The following is a 19,378-nucleotide window of genomic DNA, read 5'->3' on the forward strand; positions in this document are numbered from 1 at the left end:
CTTCGTTCTCATCGTACGACAAATCCTGTTACTTAAACGATGGGTCCGGTCCACCTTGTGCCGGGACACGCAGTTTCGGGCATGGCCGGCCCACACACACATCCAATCCAGCAAAACTTAATAAAGGACCAAACAAGGAAACCTCACAGCTGACCTTGTTTTATTATTATATATATATGTACGAACAAATTTGTCTTTTTTTTTTTGAGATATTTTTATAATTTCAGGGCTAAAATTCATGCCGTTCCGGTTTTTTTAATAATGGCAACCGGTTTCTGATTATTATTATTATTAGTCCATTCAGCTCACGGTCCTAATTTTTATTTTCAATTTAAACAGCTAAAGGCAGAGAGAGAGAGAGAAAAGAAAAAGCCATTCAACTGCGGGGGGTATAGTTGCTGGTGGTGGTGATGCAACTTTCTATTCGATTCTCTATATTGCCTAGCTGCTGCCGGTTTCATTAGTTAGTGAACGGGGTCGGCATTGGTTCGATCAAAAACTTCTTCTTTCGCTCTATTTACCGGTCAAACTCCAAACGGAGAATATTGTACTCTCTCGAATGAGCAATAGTATATATTTTTCGTTATCTCCAAAGGAAATGATCAAAGGTAAACGTTTTCCAAAAGGCTTTGCAGGGTGGAAGTTCATCAAAAGCAGCAATCTCGTGCTGAGCAGGTGAACGTCTCGTACAATCTTGACAAACTTTTCATTGTTGCTATTCAAAAATCTTCAGAGTTGGCCTATAGCCATCGTGTTAATGCACTTGGTAGTAATCACGAGCGGAGATCGTGAACAAGTGGTGCAACACTCGTGCCGTGTCGACGATCCTTGCGCTTTGATGTACAGATACGAGTCGCAGAGGGAGAAAGAGAGGGGACATTGTTCACCTATTGAAATCTCTTGTCGGTCGTCAAACTTATTGGGCTGTTCTTTTTGTTGCTGGGTTGTTGCCCGAGTTGTTGCCTTAGTAACTGATCGCCGGGGGTCGTTCGCTGAACTCTTCCGGTTCTCTTTCGGTTATTGGGGAAATCATGTTAGATCGGTTCTAATACTGAGCTAGTGGTGGTGTTCACTTTCTTTTCTCCCGGAGAAAACCCGGATGGAATTTTCTCCTCTCCTGGGCGCTGCACGCACAGAGCGAAAGTCTGACGCTCGCCAGCTCGTCACTTTCTAAAACCCCGTTCCGCGTAGTGAGCAACAATGGCAAAATATATAAAAATATATATTCAAATAAACTCACGTGTGTGTTTCCTTTTTTTATTTTGGGAACATCTTGACGGTTCATCGTCCTCTGAATAACCAAATCATTTCGCTCTTTTTTCCGATTAATCGGCTCATCTCACACAGGTTTTTGTATGACATTTAAATGCGAAAGGAGGAATTCTGCGAATAGTCCAGAATTCCATATCCAGTGGAATAACCGATTGGATGTAGCCCCCAGAGAGCCACTACACGATTATGTAACAGATCGTAGCATTGTTTTGTTCTTCTTTTGTTATTTAAATATGATATTCGGGTGGGATGGGATTTTACTCTCTCTTATATTCGTTTTGGTGACAGATGATTCCCATCATTTGCCCAAAGATTCCCAGTATAGAAAACAATGGAAGGCCCTCAAGTCCTTGTTCTCAATCGGGCCAAAAAAACAAAAATAAAAAAAGGTCGTAAAAGAAAAGAAATAAATGCATCTGTCCCTATCTCGGGAGCTCTGGACCTCATTTTCTCGTTACGGGAAACTCTTTCGAAATTGGAACTTTTGTTGTTGGGACCTTTTTGGTTTTTCGTTGTTGACTGGCCGCCGCTGGCCGCTGCTTTCTCATACCTCAGCGCCATCTATACGCGCAATTATAAAATTAAACGCCATCTAGCGGCCGCGGGAAAAACTTCCAATTTCGAATTTTTTGAAAAATCAATCGTTATCTTAGGTGGATGAATCCGAGCGATAAAGAATTATTGACCTCAAACAAAGTGCTGTATCACGTTATAATGAGATAAAAAACAATAGCGACGTGACTGATATCTAGAAGAAAAACAGAATCAGTCGTCAGCTAGTGTAGTAGCGTGCCAGAATCTGAAAAAAATGAAGTTGGTCATTTTTCTAGTCGTTTTTGTCGGCTGGTTGGCAGTTTCGGAAGGATCGCGGATCCTGATTGTCGCCGCTCACGGCACCAAGAGCCACCAAAACGTCTACGTTCCGCTGACCAAAGAATTAGTGGGCAGAGGTCACCACGTGACTCTCATCACCAATTACGACATTGGCGAAGTGGCCCAACACGACAATGTCAATCAGATCCTGCTGGAGCAGCTGGCCATGGACACGAACATTTTCCCCAACATGTTCAAAGCCACGACGGGAACGTGGCGGGAAAAAATCGAAATGGGCGTCCAAGTGGCCCGGATGATGTTCACCTTCCCGGCCATGGTTGCCGAAACCACTTACGGAGACTCGCGCATCCAGACATTGTTGGCCAAGGGGAAATTTGATCTGGTCATGTTCTCGGAAGCTTGCGGGTTGACCTGCTATCCGTTCGGTTGGCACTTCAAAGCCCCGACCATCGCCATGAGTCCCAACGTTTTATTCCCAGGACGGGCGGCCCTACTGGGTGACGAGGAGCATTACAGTTACGTCCCGTTCATTCTGTCCTCCTACACCGACAAAATGTCGCTGAACCAACGGCTGGGCAATTACCTCATCTCGAAAATATTCAACACTCTGGTCCACGACTGGCACATCGATTCGGTTCATTCCATTTTCAAGAAGATGGTCGATCCTGATTGCCCGTCGTTCATTGAAATTGAAAAGAATTTCTCGCTGGTTTTCACTAATAGTCACCCGAGTTTCAGCTACCCGCGGACACTTCCGCCGCAGGTCATCGAAGTGGGCGGACTTCACTGCCGGCCGGCCCGGCCGCTTCCGGATGATTTGGAAACTTTTGTGTCTTCCTCCGAGGCCGGATTCGTCGTCTTCGCCATCGGCAGCGCCATCAAAATGGAAGATATGCCGGAAGAGATGATCCAGTCGTTCATCAAAGCTTTCGCCCGGCTGCCGCAACGAGTCGTCTGGCAATGGAAGGGAAAAGTCAGGAGCGATTTACCGGCCAATGTACTCGCAGTTCCTTGGTTACCTCAACAGGATCTTTTAGGTATAATATAAATTAATTTGACGTAATAACTATTATTATGCAAATTTAATTCAAATTTATTCATATAAACAGGTCACAAACATTGCAGGGCGTTTTTGACTCACGGAGGATTGAACAGTTTGCAAGAGGCCGTTTATCACGGAGTTCCAGTGCTGGGATTCCCGTTCGGCACCGATCAGACGTTGAATGTTGGACGGGCCGTGAAGGAAGGCTACGCTGCCAAATTGGAATGGAAAGAAATCACCCAGGAAACGTTAACCAAATCCATCCAAGAAATTCTCCACGATTCAAAGTATATTATTATAATTCAATTCATTTCATGGCGGTTTAGATTATTGAAAATTTAAAATGAATTAAAAAAAAGGTATAAGAAATCGGCCAAACGAATTTCCGGCATGTTTCGCGATCAAATTCAACCGCCGTTGGAGCGGGCCGTTTTCTGGACGGAATTCGTTTTGCGCCACAAGGGGACGGACCATTTGCGGTTGGGATCCATCGACTTGGCGCCCTACCAGCGGGCCCTGGTCGACGTCTATTTCGTCTTTTCTCTCTTCTTCATCATTCCTCTCCTTTTGGTCTTTTTCTGCGTGAGAAAATGTTGCCGGGCTAAGCGGCCGGCAGCCCCACCAGCAGCGGTCAGAAATGAGCAAATAAAGAAACGGCAATAATTAAATGGTCACTTTAAGTCAGAGAAATATGGATTGTTTTAAATACAGACAAAAGGCTTCCCTTACATAATATTTGTTCGTGACTCGACAAAATATTTAAAACAATTGTGTCAATACGACCCATTGTTGACTTAACAACATCGGATGATCTACACGTTGTACAAACAAATAGATAAAAGGTGATAAGATATAAATTGTTACGTTATAGAGTCAAAAGTAGTCGATACCGGTCGATACATTTCGGCAGTCTTGTTACCAATCAGGTCACATTCAAAAGCTGTTCCAAAAAACACAGAATTAAGAAAATGGTGTTAAACAAGTTTACGTTATTATTATTATTATTTGTTATTGGGTTAATTGAAGCGTCTAGAATTCTAGTTTCATGTCCTTACGGCACTAAAAGTTACCAGAATATGTACGTACCGTTGGTCAAAGAATTGGCAAGTAGGGGCCACCACATCACTGTCCTAACCAACTACCAGAGCTCCGACCTGGACCAGACGGACAACGTCAATCAAATCGTCTTCAACCAATTGGCCATCAACATGTCGCATTTCCCCAATCCGTTCGATGCGATGCTTTCCAAGCTGGTCCTGCTCAAATCCATGGCTCTCGCCGCGGAAAACATGTTCACCCGACCCGGGATCATCGCCGAAACCCTCTACAACGACCAACGGGTCAAACAACTCATGACCAATAATCATTTCGATCTGGTCATGGTCTCCATCACGTTCAACGCCGCAAGTTACCCGCTGGCGTGGCACTTTAAAGCGCCGCTGATCATGATGACCCCTAACGCCATGTTTCCAGGCGTCATTACGTCCCTGGGCGAGGAGGAACAGCCCAGTCACGTCCCGTTTTTCATGAGCAGTTTCACCAACCAGATGAACCTCTTCCAGCGGACCGTCAACACCTTCACCACCCATCTGTTTGGCTATTTCATCCATCAGTTCCATCACGAGAAAATCCACGAGATCGTTCGGAAGACGATCCTGCCGGACTGCCCGCCTCTACTGGAATTGGAGAGAAACATTTCGCTGGTCTTCACCAACACTCATCCGTCGATTAATTACGCAAGGGCCATGCCGCCTGTCATAGTCGAGGTGGGCGGAATTCACTGCCGCCCGGCCCGGCCGCTCCCGCAAGATTTGGATCATTTCCTGGCCGATTCCGATGATTTCGGATTCATTTTGTTCGCCGTGGGCAGCATGTTACCCATGGAGAAAATGGCCGAGGATCTGGCCCAGTCGTTCATTCAAACGTTCGCCCGGCTGCCACAAAAAGTTATCTGGCAATGGAAGGGAAAAGTCAGGACAGATTTACCAGCAAATGTTTTGGCCATCCCTTGGCTACCGCAGCAGAATCTATTGGGTAATACATTATACCAAAATCCCGTATTACAATTTTATTTTTCAATTCATTACATAATTTTATTACAGGACACAAGAACTGCAAGCTTTTTATAACTCACGGAGGTCTGAATAGCCTTCAGGAAGCGGTTTATCACGGAGTCCCGGTCCTGGGATTGCCTTTCGGGACTGACCAGAAATTAAATATGAGACGGGCAATCGACGATGGCTACGCAACTAAACTGGCCTGGACTGAGATCAATCAGGAATCGTTGACGAGCGCCATTATCGATTTATTGTACAATAAAAATTCCAACAACGTTAGGTATTATATACAAACGCGGTTTTATTATTATTATGTAACTGTAAGTAACATTTGAATTGGGCGCAGTTATTCAACGGCGGCTAAGAGGCAACACGATTTGTTCCACGACCAACTGCAAACTCCGCTGGAGAGAGCCGTTTACTGGACGGAATTCGTGATCCGTCACGGGACTGAGCAGCTGAAAATGGGTTCGCGCCATTTGAATTCGTTTCAACGCAATTTGATCGACGTCTACCTCATCATCATCATCTCGGCCATCGTCCCGCTACTCTTGACGTTCGTCTGCTTGCGGATCTGCTGTTGCCGTCGTCAAGGCAACAGCCAAGTCGACACAAATAAAAAGATGAAATAAATTATTTCCAACAAATGAAACTTGTTAGATAATTTTGTAACGTGAATTTCAATTTTTCGCTGGCCGTCAGAGAATTTTTCCGAAAAAATTATATGACAGCCAGAAAAATAAAAATAAAGTCGGCGTGTAAAATATCTGCATTGTTCCAAGGCGGTCTCGTAAAAGAATATTGAGGTCGAGTGAGAAGTGGAGCTCGGCCATTTGGTCATTATAAAATATATAGTCGGCATCTCATAGTCAGTTGTTCAAAGTATTATACCGTGACAGCAATAATAGACTAGACCGAAAAAAAAAAGGAATTTACATAATGACGCCATCGTGTTATATTATATAGACGCCACTGGAAAGAAAATGTTTAAAAAGCAGCAGGTGAAACGCGGGCTTTTGTATGAATGAAACCATTTTTTTTTCGGTTGGGGAGTTGGATATAGAAACCCGTTTTCACTATACAGCACAATTCACGCTGTAACAATTATGGGAAACATTTTTTTCCAGCGTGAAAACAAAAGAAAACAACATTTTCGTTGTGAGCAGCGCAGAAATGTAGTTCAAGGGCGACTACTATTATTATATACACCAGCAGAGTCGTGACTCTGCGGCGTGTTGAGAATAGGAAGTCTGGACTTCCAACCTGCTGAAGAGTTAGTCTCTTTGAAAAATTGACATGCCGAGATGGTTGAAAGTGATCCTATAAAAAAGATTGTTGGCGATTAAGTTTTGTGTGTGTGTGCGCCTATTGATTATTTGAATAAAAATGCAGGTAAATGTTTTATTAATGTTTTAGCGGGAATTTCAAAACACTTTCTATGTATTAGCTATACAATTATATAATTCCTTGACATCTTAAAATATTGAATCGACTAATCGGTCGTGTGTGCGCGGGGGAAACAGCACTTGATAATCGAGATGTTGATGGTTTACACACGTTTATATTATATCGCTACAGGCGATCTTCGTGCTGGCGAGACGACCATCACAGTCACCTCCTTTTAGTTCACTATCTATAATGGCCCGGTTCACGCGCGCTTGCACTTTTTTTTCCCGTTATATACTTCGTTCATTCTTATAATATTATTGCGACATCAACACGCCAATCCGCTATTTAGAGAAATATACACACACACAGCACACGTATATAAATTTATTCACAGCCTTATAAATTCCCTTTCCCAAAGTATATCCATATTTAGATTGGGACTTTTTCACCTCTCTCTGTGTATAGGGGCCGGGTTCGTGTTGAAAATTACCATCAGCGAAAGGGCATTTTTATGGGTGCGATTTTGGCGAAAGTTTAGATCCGCCGTGTCATTCTGATAACGTCACACACCGCTTGATTCCAGTTTATTATCAGCAGCGTTTGCGTGCGTGCCCATTCATTCAAAACATTTATTCTGTTGTGTAGCAGAGAGAAAAATATAATAACGGGAATATGTTTATTCATAATTATATATATCACTTTGATTCGGAGCGTGGGAAAATGTATTAAAGCTTGGAGACACACAAGATAGATTCGGGGTGTCTCCTGTTTAACTTTGTATACTTATTTGGTTATATGAATGCGGAGAGATAAAATCGATTGGACAGCAGCAGCAGAAGACTGTGTGTTCGATCTTGCACAGTCTGGTACTATATTTTATTATTCCCGGCTCATTTGCAATTCAAATTGTTCTTTGCTTGATGGTGATTAAACTATATACTATATATACTATACTGGACAATGCTGTGATTAGAGCTGAAACCCAAAAAGTCTATAAATCAATTCTTGATTATTCCTGACGTATGTAATATTTCTTGGAAATGCACACATCGTTACGAATTGTAAATCACGCTCGCGCAATGTATGTAATTATTATTTTTCATTTTTTTGAACAAAATCACGAAAAAAGTGTTCAAAAGAAATTTTCGACATGATTCCTAGAAAGGGTATTGTTACCAAGCGACAGTTTCTGCCCGTAGGTTATAAAGGTACACTCACTTCCATAAATAACTTTACAGGCAAAAGCGCGAAACAACGCACCAATGTTGGCTTTAACCAAAATTCTCTTTTCTTACATTGAGAAAAATCTAACCCTTCCCTCTCGATTACAAACAACAAAGGCTGTACACCACTGTAGCCAACACAGGTGCGTTGTTTTGCGCTTTCGCCTGTAAAGTTATTTATGGAAGTGAGTGTACTACCCGCTGTAACCAATTTTCAAATGGAAATCTATAACTGGAGATCGCATATTTTATTCCCAAGCGTGACTAAATAAGGAGAGAAAGATACCTAACATGTGACCAAAAGCGACAGCCAACACAAAGGGTCAAAAATGCCGCAGTTTGTGATAATAAACGGCGCACGCAGATATGAATGAAGCCATCGCACCGCATTATTATTATTTCTTTTGTTTTATTTATATCTAAAAAAACGGCACAAAACTTGTTTTTTATGGCGCGGTGCCTTACCCACTTTTGGACATTTCGATTTCTTTGAGACAAATGAGCGTTATAATATAACAATGGCGGGGAGACTATAGGTCAAGACGGTAGAGAGTCTGGCGCGTATACAATGTTTGACTGTAGCTGTTGATCCCGAACCGCACCCGCCAGCAGCATTTTTAATGACTTGCGCGCATATTTCCATTGATTATTGTTCGAATATCTTTAGCCCAATGAGATTTGTGTTTCTTATACGATATGGCGCTCTCGGCGTATATAGGTGCTGGGAAACTGGTTTGAATGTGTTTTTAGATATATTTACCCTTGAGAATCAAATGTGCACACAGGGAGTGAACGTACTCTCAGTGGCTCAATGGTATACATATACCCAACATGATTTTTACTTTTAATTCTTCAGAGGATATTATATGCGACATTTCGAAGGCTAAATTTAGTCCCCTGGGCCAATTCGTACCCAAATGATAAAGGTTTTAGGAGAAACGATATAGAATGATTTAAAAGGGGTAAGATTAGATTTAGCCCGAGGTAGAATGTAGTAGATAATAATGTTTTATCACTTTTAAGTTTGATGTGGGGTCGTTCGTCGAAGGCAACGGCAGTTGTTTGTCAAAACGGGCACATGATTGAGTGCTCGTGTAGTTGTTAAAGACAACAGAAAACAAAAAGAAACAGAACATGGTGAAATCAGCGTCGATTTTGTTTCTAATTGTGATGGCCTCGACCAGCGTTACTATTGAAGGATCCCGTATCCTCATATCGGCCCCGTTTGGCACGAAAAGCCACAAGAACATGTACGTGCCGTTGGTGAGAGAGCTGGTGAGTCGAGGACATGACATCACCGTCGTCACCAATTATTTCACCGCCGAATTCGCCCAGCTGGATGGTAATAACGTTCGCGAAATCGTCCTCGACCAATTAACCGTCGACATGTCCCAGTATCCCAACGCCTTCGACAGTTTACTTTCATCGTCCAATCATTGGTGGAACCTGGGCTTTTCTCACCTGCTGCTTCTCAGCATGTTCAGGTACACCAGCCAGGTTACCGAGGCCCTTTACGGCGACGCCAGAGTCCAGCAGATGATGGCCAACGATCAATTCGATCTGGTGATCGCCTCCCAGGTACTGAGCACGGCCAGCGCTCCGCTGGCCTGGCACTTTCGAGCGCCGCTGATTGTGACCAGTCCCAACACTCTTTTCGCGGGCATGGCCACCGTGCTGGGCGATGATGAGCACACGAGTTACGTGCCGTTCGTCTTCACTCGCTACACCGATCAGATGAATCTGGGACAGAGAACCATCAACACCGTAGTCACGAAAATGTCCACGTTCTTACAGCAATTGTACGAAGAATTGACGATCCCAGCCATCGTCAAGGAGACGGGCGGCATCACGGGCTGCCCGCCCGTTCAGAACATCATTAGAAATGTGACAATGGTCTTCACTAATAGCCACCCGAGTTTCACTTATCCAAGATCTCTGCCGCCGCAAGTCGTCGAAGTGGGCGGACTCCATTGCCGGCCGGCCCAGGCTCTGCCCAGCCATTTGGAGACTTTCTTATCATCGGGACGATCGGACGACGTCGGCGGTTTCTTGCTCTTCAGCGTGGGCAGCCTACAGCGAATGGAAGATATGCCCGAACGGGTTATCCAGTCGTTCATCGGGACCTTCGCACGTTTGCCCGGCGTGCGGGTCGTTTGGCAATGGAAGGGCAAAAGGAGGACAGATTTACCTTCAAACGTTTTGGCCATTCCTTGGTTGCCGCAACAAGATCTTTTAGGTAAAATAATAATCTGAAAATTAGGAACATTTCATTTTTAATCGGTGCCATTTGATTTAATTGACAGGACATGCTGGGTGTCGGGGTTTTATCACTCACGGAGGACTCAACAGTTTACAGGAAGCCATTTTTCACGGTGTACCCGTACTGGGATTGCCTTTCGGCATTGATCAGTATTTAAATTTAGCTCGAGCCGTGAATGACGGTTACGCATTGCAGCTTGAATGGAGGGATATCGACGAAAGTACCTTGAGCGCAGCCATTGAGAAGTTGCTGTTTAATCGCAGGTATTATTTATTACGCAACGATTTCCGCTGAAAGCCTTGGACTATGTATAATTTTGTTTTTATCGTTTTTCGTTCGTGAATTTTTGTGCAGCTTTTCGATCGCTGCGAAAAGATTGTCCGGCCTTTTGCGTGATCAATTACAGTCGCCGTTAGAACGTGCCGTTTTCTGGACCGAGTACGTGATTCGTCATAATGGATCGATGGACCACTTGCGATTGGGATCCCGCAAATTGGCACCTTACCAGCGTTCGCTGATTGATGTCTACCTCGTGTTAGTTCTGATCGCCAGTCTTCCACTCTGGCTCGTTTTCTTGTGTTTGCGTTGCTGCTGGTCTACTAATAAAACCAAGGCGGCAACTGCAATGTCAAAGAAAAGCAAGCAAGAGTAGTAGAACCTAGATTTCCAGGAACTTGTAAATTGCTTGAGCAATGAATAAATTTATTCCTTCTTTTTCACGAAGCAAAGTGTTTCAACATGAACAACTCAACAGATAAGAAAATTCTTACAAAGTTGTGACGTCGATTTGACGTTCGTTTTCCCCAGCTCAGATATTTGTCACCATTTAACAAGTGATACTCTAGAGACATTGATTTTAGTTTTAAAGATATTGCGAATCAAATTTTTGTACTGTTAAAGAAGTAGGACTGTACTTATTTGTTGAATTATTTTAAACGACACAAGATTTGAAAAATTAACAAACACACAGAATAAACTCAACTTTCAAATATTTATAGATTTAAAGTAAATATTTGCATATTAATCGGTTAAATATAAACATAATAGCAAATAGCGTAGATACCAACTAGTTGCGATTTCAATTGATTTTGTAAAAGAGTCAAGATTTTGAGTTTCAAAAAGGCCGGTCGACGTTCTACCGTCGTGGCGTCGTCTGCTAGTGTAGCCTGTCAATAACTTTAGTAACCGCTGTTCTGCTGGTATCAAATAAACTCTTCTAGAACACTCGGTTACCTGTTCATCATCATGGAAGAGTCTACTGAAACCAAAGAAACTGTCCAAGAGATTGTTACACCCGAAGGTTTGTTTCAACTATTGAAATATTTCAAGAATAGTTTCCTTCAATTTCAAGTCACGTATTTTCGGTTCGTTTGGTTGGCTGACGTTGCTTACGCATTCAGGTCAGGTTGGTGAGGATACCGAAGAGCATGAAGACAGCCAAAAAATTAAAGTTCCAGACCCAAGCATTGATGAAGAGGCTGGAAAGATGCAACCTTTGGAAACTCCAGACAAGGATAATATCGAAGACACAACATTGATTGAAGGGGCCTGGGCTGATATTTTGGGCAGTGGTCAGTTGAAAAAGAAGGTGAATTTAGCTTAAATGCATGATCTTTGTATATGTTTATCATCAATTACAGTAAGTGATGACAAACTCATTTTGTTCATCAATTACAGACCGTCAAAAAGGGAATACCAAACACCAGACCAACAACCAATGAAATATGCACAATTAAAATCTCTGGCCAACTTGTAGATGGTAAAGCTGTTGATGTTCAAGAAAAGTTCTCTTTCCAACTTGGAGACTTGGAGGTATAAAGTTTAGCATTAATTTAAACTGTAAATGTGTGACAATAATTGAGAGAGAAAGCAGAGTATATATTTTACTGATTCATATGCTTTAAATCCAGGTTATTCAAGGCATCGATCTCATCGTTGCATTGATGGACTGTCACGAAATCAGTCAAGTGGAGGTTCAGCCACGTTTTGCTTATGGAAGTCTCGGAAATGGCAAAGATATTCCACCGGAGGCCACCATTCTTTACACAATTGAACTGCTAGAGGTATCTAAAGAAACAGATTTAGAATTGGTCAACATCGACGAAAGACTCCGGATAGGGTAAGCACCGTCAAATATTCCGAGCATGAAATACGGTGAATTCCAACATATATTTAACTTGCAGAAACGCTAAACGCGAACGTGGCAACTGGTGGTACAGCAGAGGAGATTTTACGTCATCTATTCAGTGTTATCGGAGAGCCTTGGATTATCTCGACACAGAAAATGAAACAGAAACGGTACAAATTTTGGCTTCTCAACGTTATTTGGGATTTGCATAGATTGTTCTTCTTTCATAGGATTCTCCAGAGAAATTGCAAGAGATCTTGGATGACCGGCTAAAAGTCTACAATAACATGGCAGCAGCACAAATGAAAATCGAGGCCTACGATGCAGCTTTGAAATCAGTGGACAATGTTTTGAGATGCCAGAAAGACAATGTGAAGGCAATCTACCGCAAATCCAAGGTTTGTGCACCGTTCTTTATTCTAAAAAATCAACCGCTATTTATTTGTTTGACATTTTTCAAACAGATTGTTACGGCCATGGGTAAAATGGGCGAAGGAATAGCACTGTTGGAGAGGGCTTTACATCTCGATCCATCCAGCAAAATCGTCCAGCAAGATTTAATGCGCCTGCAAGCCAAGCAGAAATTGGAAGTTCAGAAGGAGAAGTCTTTATACAAGAAAATGTTCAATCTGAATTCTACACCAGCACCCACCACTTCGCAGGGAAAGCCCAAAGTTAAGCTGACGGTCAGTTGAAATGGGAGGCTTTTTATCTTTTTCAAATTAATTAATTTACATTTAAAAGGTGCCATGGACATTGATGATTGGAGCAGTGACTGCAGTCGTTGCGAGCTACGTTACATACCGTTTCAAACTCTTCTAAAATATTTGTTGGTGGTTCGTGTGTAAGCTGCTGATCAAATATCAAGTTGCTTTGGAAAATTTCAAGGCCCATCGACCGGTTTAAGTTAAAAAAAACAATTATTCGTCATTAGTTTGAATGGAATCATTCCCTTATCTTGTTCGTAACTTTAAGTGGCCGCAATCATTTCTTTTTGCGAAAAAGTAATAAATGCCTTCCTTAAAACGCTTTAGAAACCCTTCAATTGATGAAAATATTCCTTGTATTGTATTTCTTATTACACACACAATAATGTTTGATCATTACAAATCAGGTAAATCACAGCCGGTGTAAGCGCCTAGTTGAGCACAGTGTTTGAGGAATGGACCCCAATGTTCATCGTGGACAAGTAAATGTGGATTTCCGATGACAATCAACAGAGATTTAGCACGAGTGACAGTGACATTGAATCGCTTGGGACTGCGGAGGAATCCCAAATGCTGGATGACGTCTTGATCGACGTAATACTCGTGTGAGCGAACGGTACTCACGATAATGACGTCCCTCTCTTGGCCTTGGAACTCTTCGACAGAGCCCACTTTGAACGGGACTAGATCGTTGGACTTGATGAAACTGCGGATCTTTTCAACCTGTTTGCGATAGGGAGTGATGACACCGACGTTGATTGGATCCACCTTGGCGTTGAGGAGCAGCTGCAAGTAGCGGATGACGTGGTAGACCTCAGCCGGATTGCACCAAGAGGGACTGTCAGTTTCCTGATAGTTTTCACCGCGGATGCCGTGGAAGAGCAGAGGAATTCCAGGTTTGGGCAACCAACTGAAGTGGGCCATCTTTTCGGCCGTCTCCACTGGTGCACAGGACACGAGCTCATTTTCATAAAACATCAAAGAAGGCAAAGTTAGGAGCGAAGGATGAGACCGATAATTGCGGACAAGCTTCGTCAGTAGATTGGGGTTGTAGTGGCCACTGTCGGCGAACGATTTGCTGCGCGAGTAGAGCGGATTGTTCGACAATCGTTCCAGCAAAGAAAGGCTTAATCCATAGGAAGAAGAATGCTGACTCATTAACACAGGTCCCAGCTGCTTAGGATCTCCGGCTAGAATGATCTGTCCCGGATTGGAATCGCAGCGAATCAGGCCGACCGAGACTAGAGTTTCCGGTTCAGTGGCCTGTCCAGCTTCGTCGATAAAGAGGTGAGTGAAATGTCCGATCTGAAGGCACATGGTGTAAACCTTTCCTGACGTAGTGCACGTCGTGACTAGAATGCGGTGGCGAATTGCCTTTTGGAGTTCGTCGCACGTCATACAGTACTGCTGTATGGCTTCAGACATTGTGTCCATATTACGGCTGAAGGCGTTCAAACGGACCAATTCACCGACGCTGACTCGGCCGCTTTCGTGTAACCGATGAGCAATCAAATCCGCAGAGCTATTGGATGGTGTGGCAACGAGAATGCGGCTGCGTGGGCACAACAAAAATACTTGTAAGATTGCCTCGACCACCGTCACCGTCTTGCCTGTGCCGGGCGGACCATAAATGATGTAAGGAATGGGACGATGGACACCCTCCAGAATGCGGAGGACAGCCCGTCGTTGTTCACGGTTTAAACAAGGATTAACCCAGTCAATTTGATCTTCTTCCGATTTCTTTTGGAAAAGACGATCAGCAACGGAACTCGTCTTGCGCAACTTGAACTGCGGCGGGCGAACTTCGGGGTCGTTGGGAAACAGAATTTTGAATCCAGGGTGTTTGGCCGACGTTTCGACTGCCGTGTGGTAGCGCCGCATCGTCGTCCGGCTGAACACGAAGCGGACGGCGTAGTCTTCCCCGTCGTATTTTTGATGAAAGTCTGGATGGAACTGGATGAGTGCTTCTGATTTCAATGTTTTGTGGACAAATCCTTCGTAACACAAGCCTCCTCCTCCCCATGGATTTGAGAGTATTACTCCATCACCTAAACGAAAATAAATTTCATTGGCATGCAGTCACAAGCGTATCATAGAAATTGTTAACTCACCTGCAACAAGTGATGGTCTTTTTTCTGACAATCCAATGACTTCTAGGGCCAAGTAAGGACCCATTGGTTTCAGTGAAGCCCTGTCAATGTCGTAATCGCGCAAGCGCGTGGTCGTTTCGATTTCTTCCAGATGCAAAAGTGTCTGGAACTTGATGCAGTAGTTCTTTGGCTGTAAAATATCACCCAACGACGTATTGCTCGCAACCAAATCAGTTTTCTGCTGAACCGCTTGCCATAAAGAGCGCGGAACTGGATACTCGGCCAATCGCAGGGTTGTAAATGGCGGAGGCTTGAAGGGCCGGATTCCTTTCATCACCCAATTAGAGTCTCGATGTGATTCGTCCTCCATCACTTGACGACGACTGATCGACTGCCGCTGTTTGAAGCGCGTTAGAAACGGAACCGCCGAATTCTCGCCAGCAACATTTTCTATTCCTCGGACCTCTGCACTCACGGTTCGTTCAACGATGAATTTCCCAAAGTCCAATTCCAACACGTCATCCATTTTCCCCATAGTAGTGGCCCTGAAAATAAAAATATGGATTGAATTAATTCATAAAACGACTGAAAAAGGAGTTATTTATGTAGTACTTGAAGAATATCTCAATGTAGACTTTTCCATTGACAGGTACGATGACGGGGAAACTTTGATTGCATATTTCGAAGTTGCTTCGCGTGTTGAGGAATTTAGCGTTTAACAATGTGTGCTCGAACAAGTCGACGTTCATTACTTCAATGCGAATTTCCTTTTGAGTTGTTATTTCCATGGAACCAAAATGTGTTTCTTTGTCGATAGCGATTTCACGAGCTTCTTTGAGAATTCGAGTTGAAGATAAATCGTTATTTCGTGTTGAACGTCCACAATTGGAGGTAGGGACTACAGAAATGGCACGCCACATGAAATCTTCACCACCAGCGTTGCTCTCAATAGCGGTTACGTGAACGAAATCTTTCAAACTGGGTTTGTACCTAAAAAGTAATTGGTTTGTTAAAGAAATAATAATTTGGAATAATCAAAAGAGATTTATTACCCGTTCATGCATACTGCCACATTAAAGAATATGTCATTATCAATTATTCCTTTGTCTTCTTGAAAGATATTGATTCTGCCTTCAAATTTCCATTTTCTCAAAGGCTCAGCGCTTGTGCATTTTGGCTTTTTTTCAGTTTCTTCAGGATCAAAAAGAATCTTCAGAGTAATCCAGTCTCCAACAACATAGATAATGCCATCAACATTACTTTGAGAGAGTTCAAATTCCCCATTGTTGATGATAACTTTACTAGAAACACTTGTGACTTGCCCAACAACTGTTTTAGACTGGAGGTGTTCAGCAGACTGATCAGTGCATCCACCATTGTGAGAATGCTGCGCTTCTTGTGTGTCGTAAAGATCTTCATTATCTTTTCTATTCTTCCAGCTATTAGTTCTTTCAACCATTTCCACTCTTTCTACCCTCCATGCATCATCTTTCTCACAGCGTCTCTTCACCACAGCAACAATGAAGTCATTCAGGCGAAGCTTCTTTCCGCCGGGAATGGGAACTGACAAATCCATGTAAACATCATGATTGATTATTGCTAAAGTTTGGTTCTCTCGCAACGTGGTCACAGTGCCACTAATTCTCTCCGTTTCATAGTGAGATCCATCATCCTCAAACAGAACTTCTAGCAAGTCTTCACTAAAGCCAGGGTCAGTTTCATAGGGAACCAAAGATTGGAGTATATCCCAAAATTGTTGAAACATCTTGATAAAAGTAAATTGAATCACCGAAAGCACAGGTCGATTAGCTTAACAGTTAACTATCCTCGTTGTTTTAAATACTCTATTTCAAAATTTCAAAACTGAGATTTCATTTGAATATTTGCATTGCAGTCTGACTTTTGAGTCTGACTTTTTGAGTCTGAGAAAATGTAAACATGTGCTTTTTAATAAGCCATCTAGTAGTAAAAAAAACTAAAACTCTTCTGTCATCTAGTGGTCACGGAAAGAACATATAATTAATAAAAATAAATTCTATTATGTCACACAAAGCAGTAGGAACCACGCTAATTAAACGTGCTAATACCAGTGCTGGTGTATGTGTATAAAAGAATGATAGTCCGCAGCGTTAAGTCTAAGTATGCCAATTAGAGGTTACGCTCGTCTTCGCACGGCCAGTGTTTGCTGAGTAGTTGTCTCGCCAACGTTATGCTTAGAAAAAAAACTATTTTACGTACATTTAACCACTCTCCTATCAGAAGAAAGTCTCCTAATGTAAATAATTGATACAAATAGTCTTTATTCTAAATTAAGCACAATTGCAAGATCATTTTGTTCTTTAAAGACTTTGTATAAACCCTACGCTTTCCTGCGTTTTTTTTTGTTTCTTGTGTTTCAGTCTTAAGGGTTGATAATCTGTGTGGGCATATGTATGTGAGAAGGTCTAATAACCCCCACCCCTACGTTAAATAAATAAGAAAATTCCCAAAGTCGGTTTCATTAGCATTTATTATTGGCTGAAGTAAGGAAAATTACAAGCGGATACTCATTTTTTCTTTTGAACTCTGACTTTGCGTCTGTTTATATTGCGCAGAACGCGAGATGAACCCTCTAATAAGGAATTTTATTAAAATTTGTTAGGAATATATTTGTTTAATTAAAATACCTTTAGCCATTCCGGTGATGTACCCATCGATATTGGCTTTAGTGCTGTCAGGATAATTTTGCTTTGTTATGATTTCCTCGGCCCGCTCCAACATTTTTTTTCCATTGAACATTGTAAAGTTCTGCTCTACGCCAATTTTCTGGTTGTCGGCTTTTTTGATGTGGACTCCATAAGACATAAAGTAGACATCAGATGGGTTGATGCCTCCTCTCTTCAATAGCCTTAGATTATGTATCTAAATGTGGAGAAAGATTGTTAGTGAATTACAATTTGGTTATTGTGAAATACACTTACATGGTTTGAGAGCTTGCCAGTTAGGTCTCCTGGAGAGTTGGACAAATAACCAAACTTGGCTGAGCGGTAGGTGTTGTAAAAAAAACAGATTGGAAATGTCCGCTGCTGGTAGATGTAGTTTGTTTTCTTCGTTGCCAAGATGACCGTGCGAATCCGCCAACGCTGACAAAGCGGATCCTTGTATCCCGACTTCCGCAATCACATGAATTTCGTACTGTAACCCAGTTTCACGTCTCAATACATCTGCGATTTTTCTGTAAAATAATAATTTTGTTATTTAAGAAAAAAAATAACTATATACTGTAAGTTTATCTATTGTTTTCAATGATGGTCTCATTCAAGGCTTCGTACATAGAATTCGAAATGGTCATATGTGTCGAACTTCTACTTACTAAAACCACGAAAAAAATCGGACATGTTGACCGTAAGTAGATCAATTTAGGCAGTGTCCAATAGTGTTGGTTAAGAATATTTCCACCAGTTTTAATGCATTTCTCGCAAAAATCGTGTTCAACATCGAGTGACTGCGACGAACCAAGATGAGCGGGATGTTGACATTGAATTCCGTGTGGTTCTTTGTAGTAATAAGTTTTGGGAATAACACCATTGGCCACCTCGAATTTGATAAATCCACTTTTCTTTTTGGGCATACAAGTTTCTTTTTGGCCCCCCACTACACAAAGACAAATTAAAAACAATATTCATTTCAACGACATGCAAGATACGGGCATAAAATTAACACAACGAGATGGGCATTTAACCATAAATTCAGATTGTTACTTACTGTGATAGTCAAAGCTGATTAGAAACGAATCAAGATCCGGGCAGTTGCTGTTCTTCAAGAGAATTGCTTTAATATCAGAGTATTTCCAATTATCTGGACCGTTTGGTTTTTTACACACAACACCTCTACGAAACTGTTTCATACGACTTTCCATTTTGATTACTTGCCTAAAACTAGGATTCTCTCAGTGTTCCCTTTTCCCTGCTTGCTTTTTGAATGTTCTAAACGCTTAGAACACCGCGGTTTTCTGTAGCCAATCACAGCTCTTCGAATTTTTATTATTAATGTAAAGGAAATTATAGAATAATCTACTATCATTAATGAAAAGAAAAAAATTTATTAAATAAGACGAAATTTTTCTGTATTTAATTCAGTTTATTATTCATCATATTACAAAACATTTAAACGAAACATAAACAAATTCAAATTTAGCAACAAAAAACACTAGCGCTAATGACGGTAGCTTCCAGTACTACAAACGACATGTCAAAAAAGGGAAAAGTTTCTGCGAAAGAAAACTCACGAAAATTTACATGTTTCAAAAATGTAGGGTGTTATTGCCAAATCTCGTTATTGTTTCTTTCGTTGCCGAATTACTTGCATTTCCAAGGTGTTGGTTACTTTCATCTTCA

The 19,378-nt window shown here is 42.0% G+C and overlaps 5 protein-coding genes across 6 annotated transcripts; 4 read left to right on the forward strand and 1 right to left on the reverse strand.

The window, feature by feature from the left end:
• Positions 1 to 2,016: 2,016 nt before the first annotated feature.
• On the forward strand, positions 2,017 to 3,876 carry LOC124341834 (UDP-glucosyltransferase 2-like). Its single transcript, XM_046794786.1, has 3 exons — positions 2,017 to 3,143; positions 3,216 to 3,435; positions 3,508 to 3,876. Exons 1-3 carry the CDS (start codon positions 2,081 to 2,083, stop codon positions 3,809 to 3,811), a joined length of 1,587 nt encoding a protein of 528 aa, XP_046650742.1. The 5' UTR covers positions 2,017 to 2,080; the 3' UTR covers positions 3,812 to 3,876.
• A 155-nt stretch (positions 3,877 to 4,031) lies between these two features.
• Positions 4,032 to 5,982, forward strand: LOC124341836 (UDP-glucosyltransferase 2-like). Its single transcript, XM_046794787.1, has 3 exons — positions 4,032 to 5,182; positions 5,251 to 5,485; positions 5,552 to 5,982. The coding sequence occupies exons 1-3, from the start codon at positions 4,117 to 4,119 to the stop codon at positions 5,835 to 5,837; spliced, it is 1,587 nt and encodes a 528-aa protein (XP_046650743.1). The 5' UTR covers positions 4,032 to 4,116; the 3' UTR covers positions 5,838 to 5,982.
• A 2,814-nt stretch (positions 5,983 to 8,796) lies between these two features.
• On the forward strand, positions 8,797 to 10,876 carry LOC124344435 (UDP-glucosyltransferase 2-like). The gene is made up of 3 exons (XM_046797977.1): positions 8,797 to 10,053; positions 10,121 to 10,340; positions 10,432 to 10,876. Exons 1-3 carry the CDS (start codon positions 8,952 to 8,954, stop codon positions 10,727 to 10,729), a joined length of 1,620 nt encoding a protein of 539 aa, XP_046653933.1. The 5' UTR covers positions 8,797 to 8,951; the 3' UTR covers positions 10,730 to 10,876.
• Positions 10,877 to 11,217: 341 nt separating this feature from the next.
• LOC124344393 (peptidyl-prolyl cis-trans isomerase FKBP8-like) lies at positions 11,218 to 13,231 on the forward strand. Of its 2 annotated transcripts, none has more exons than XM_046797930.1 (8): positions 11,218 to 11,377; positions 11,478 to 11,665; positions 11,755 to 11,889; positions 11,988 to 12,196; positions 12,261 to 12,375; positions 12,436 to 12,603; positions 12,670 to 12,891; positions 12,950 to 13,231. In XM_046797930.1, the coding sequence occupies exons 1-8, from the start codon at positions 11,323 to 11,325 to the stop codon at positions 13,025 to 13,027; spliced, it is 1,170 nt and encodes a 389-aa protein (XP_046653886.1). In that variant the 5' UTR covers positions 11,218 to 11,322; the 3' UTR covers positions 13,028 to 13,231. The 2 variants fall into 2 exon arrangements, with proteins under 2 accessions (XP_046653886.1, XP_046653887.1); XM_046797931.1 differs by having other exon boundaries at positions 12,978 to 13,231.
• A 19-nt stretch (positions 13,232 to 13,250) lies between these two features.
• LOC124344392 (RNA helicase Mov10l1-like) lies at positions 13,251 to 17,612 on the reverse strand. Its single transcript, XM_046797929.1, has 4 exons — positions 16,055 to 17,612; positions 15,615 to 15,992; positions 15,024 to 15,547; positions 13,251 to 14,960 (listed from the first exon to the last, which is right to left on the reverse strand). Exons 1-4 carry the CDS (start codon positions 16,765 to 16,767, stop codon positions 13,309 to 13,311), a joined length of 3,267 nt encoding a protein of 1,088 aa, XP_046653885.1. The 5' UTR covers positions 16,768 to 17,612; the 3' UTR covers positions 13,251 to 13,308.
• Positions 17,613 to 19,378: the final 1,766 nt, after the last annotated feature.

The sequence above is a fragment of the Daphnia pulicaria genome, chromosome 6 (genome assembly GCF_021234035.1).
Source record: "Daphnia pulicaria isolate SC F1-1A chromosome 6, SC_F0-13Bv2, whole genome shotgun sequence".
NCBI lineage: Eukaryota > Metazoa > Arthropoda > Branchiopoda > Diplostraca > Daphniidae > Daphnia > Daphnia pulicaria.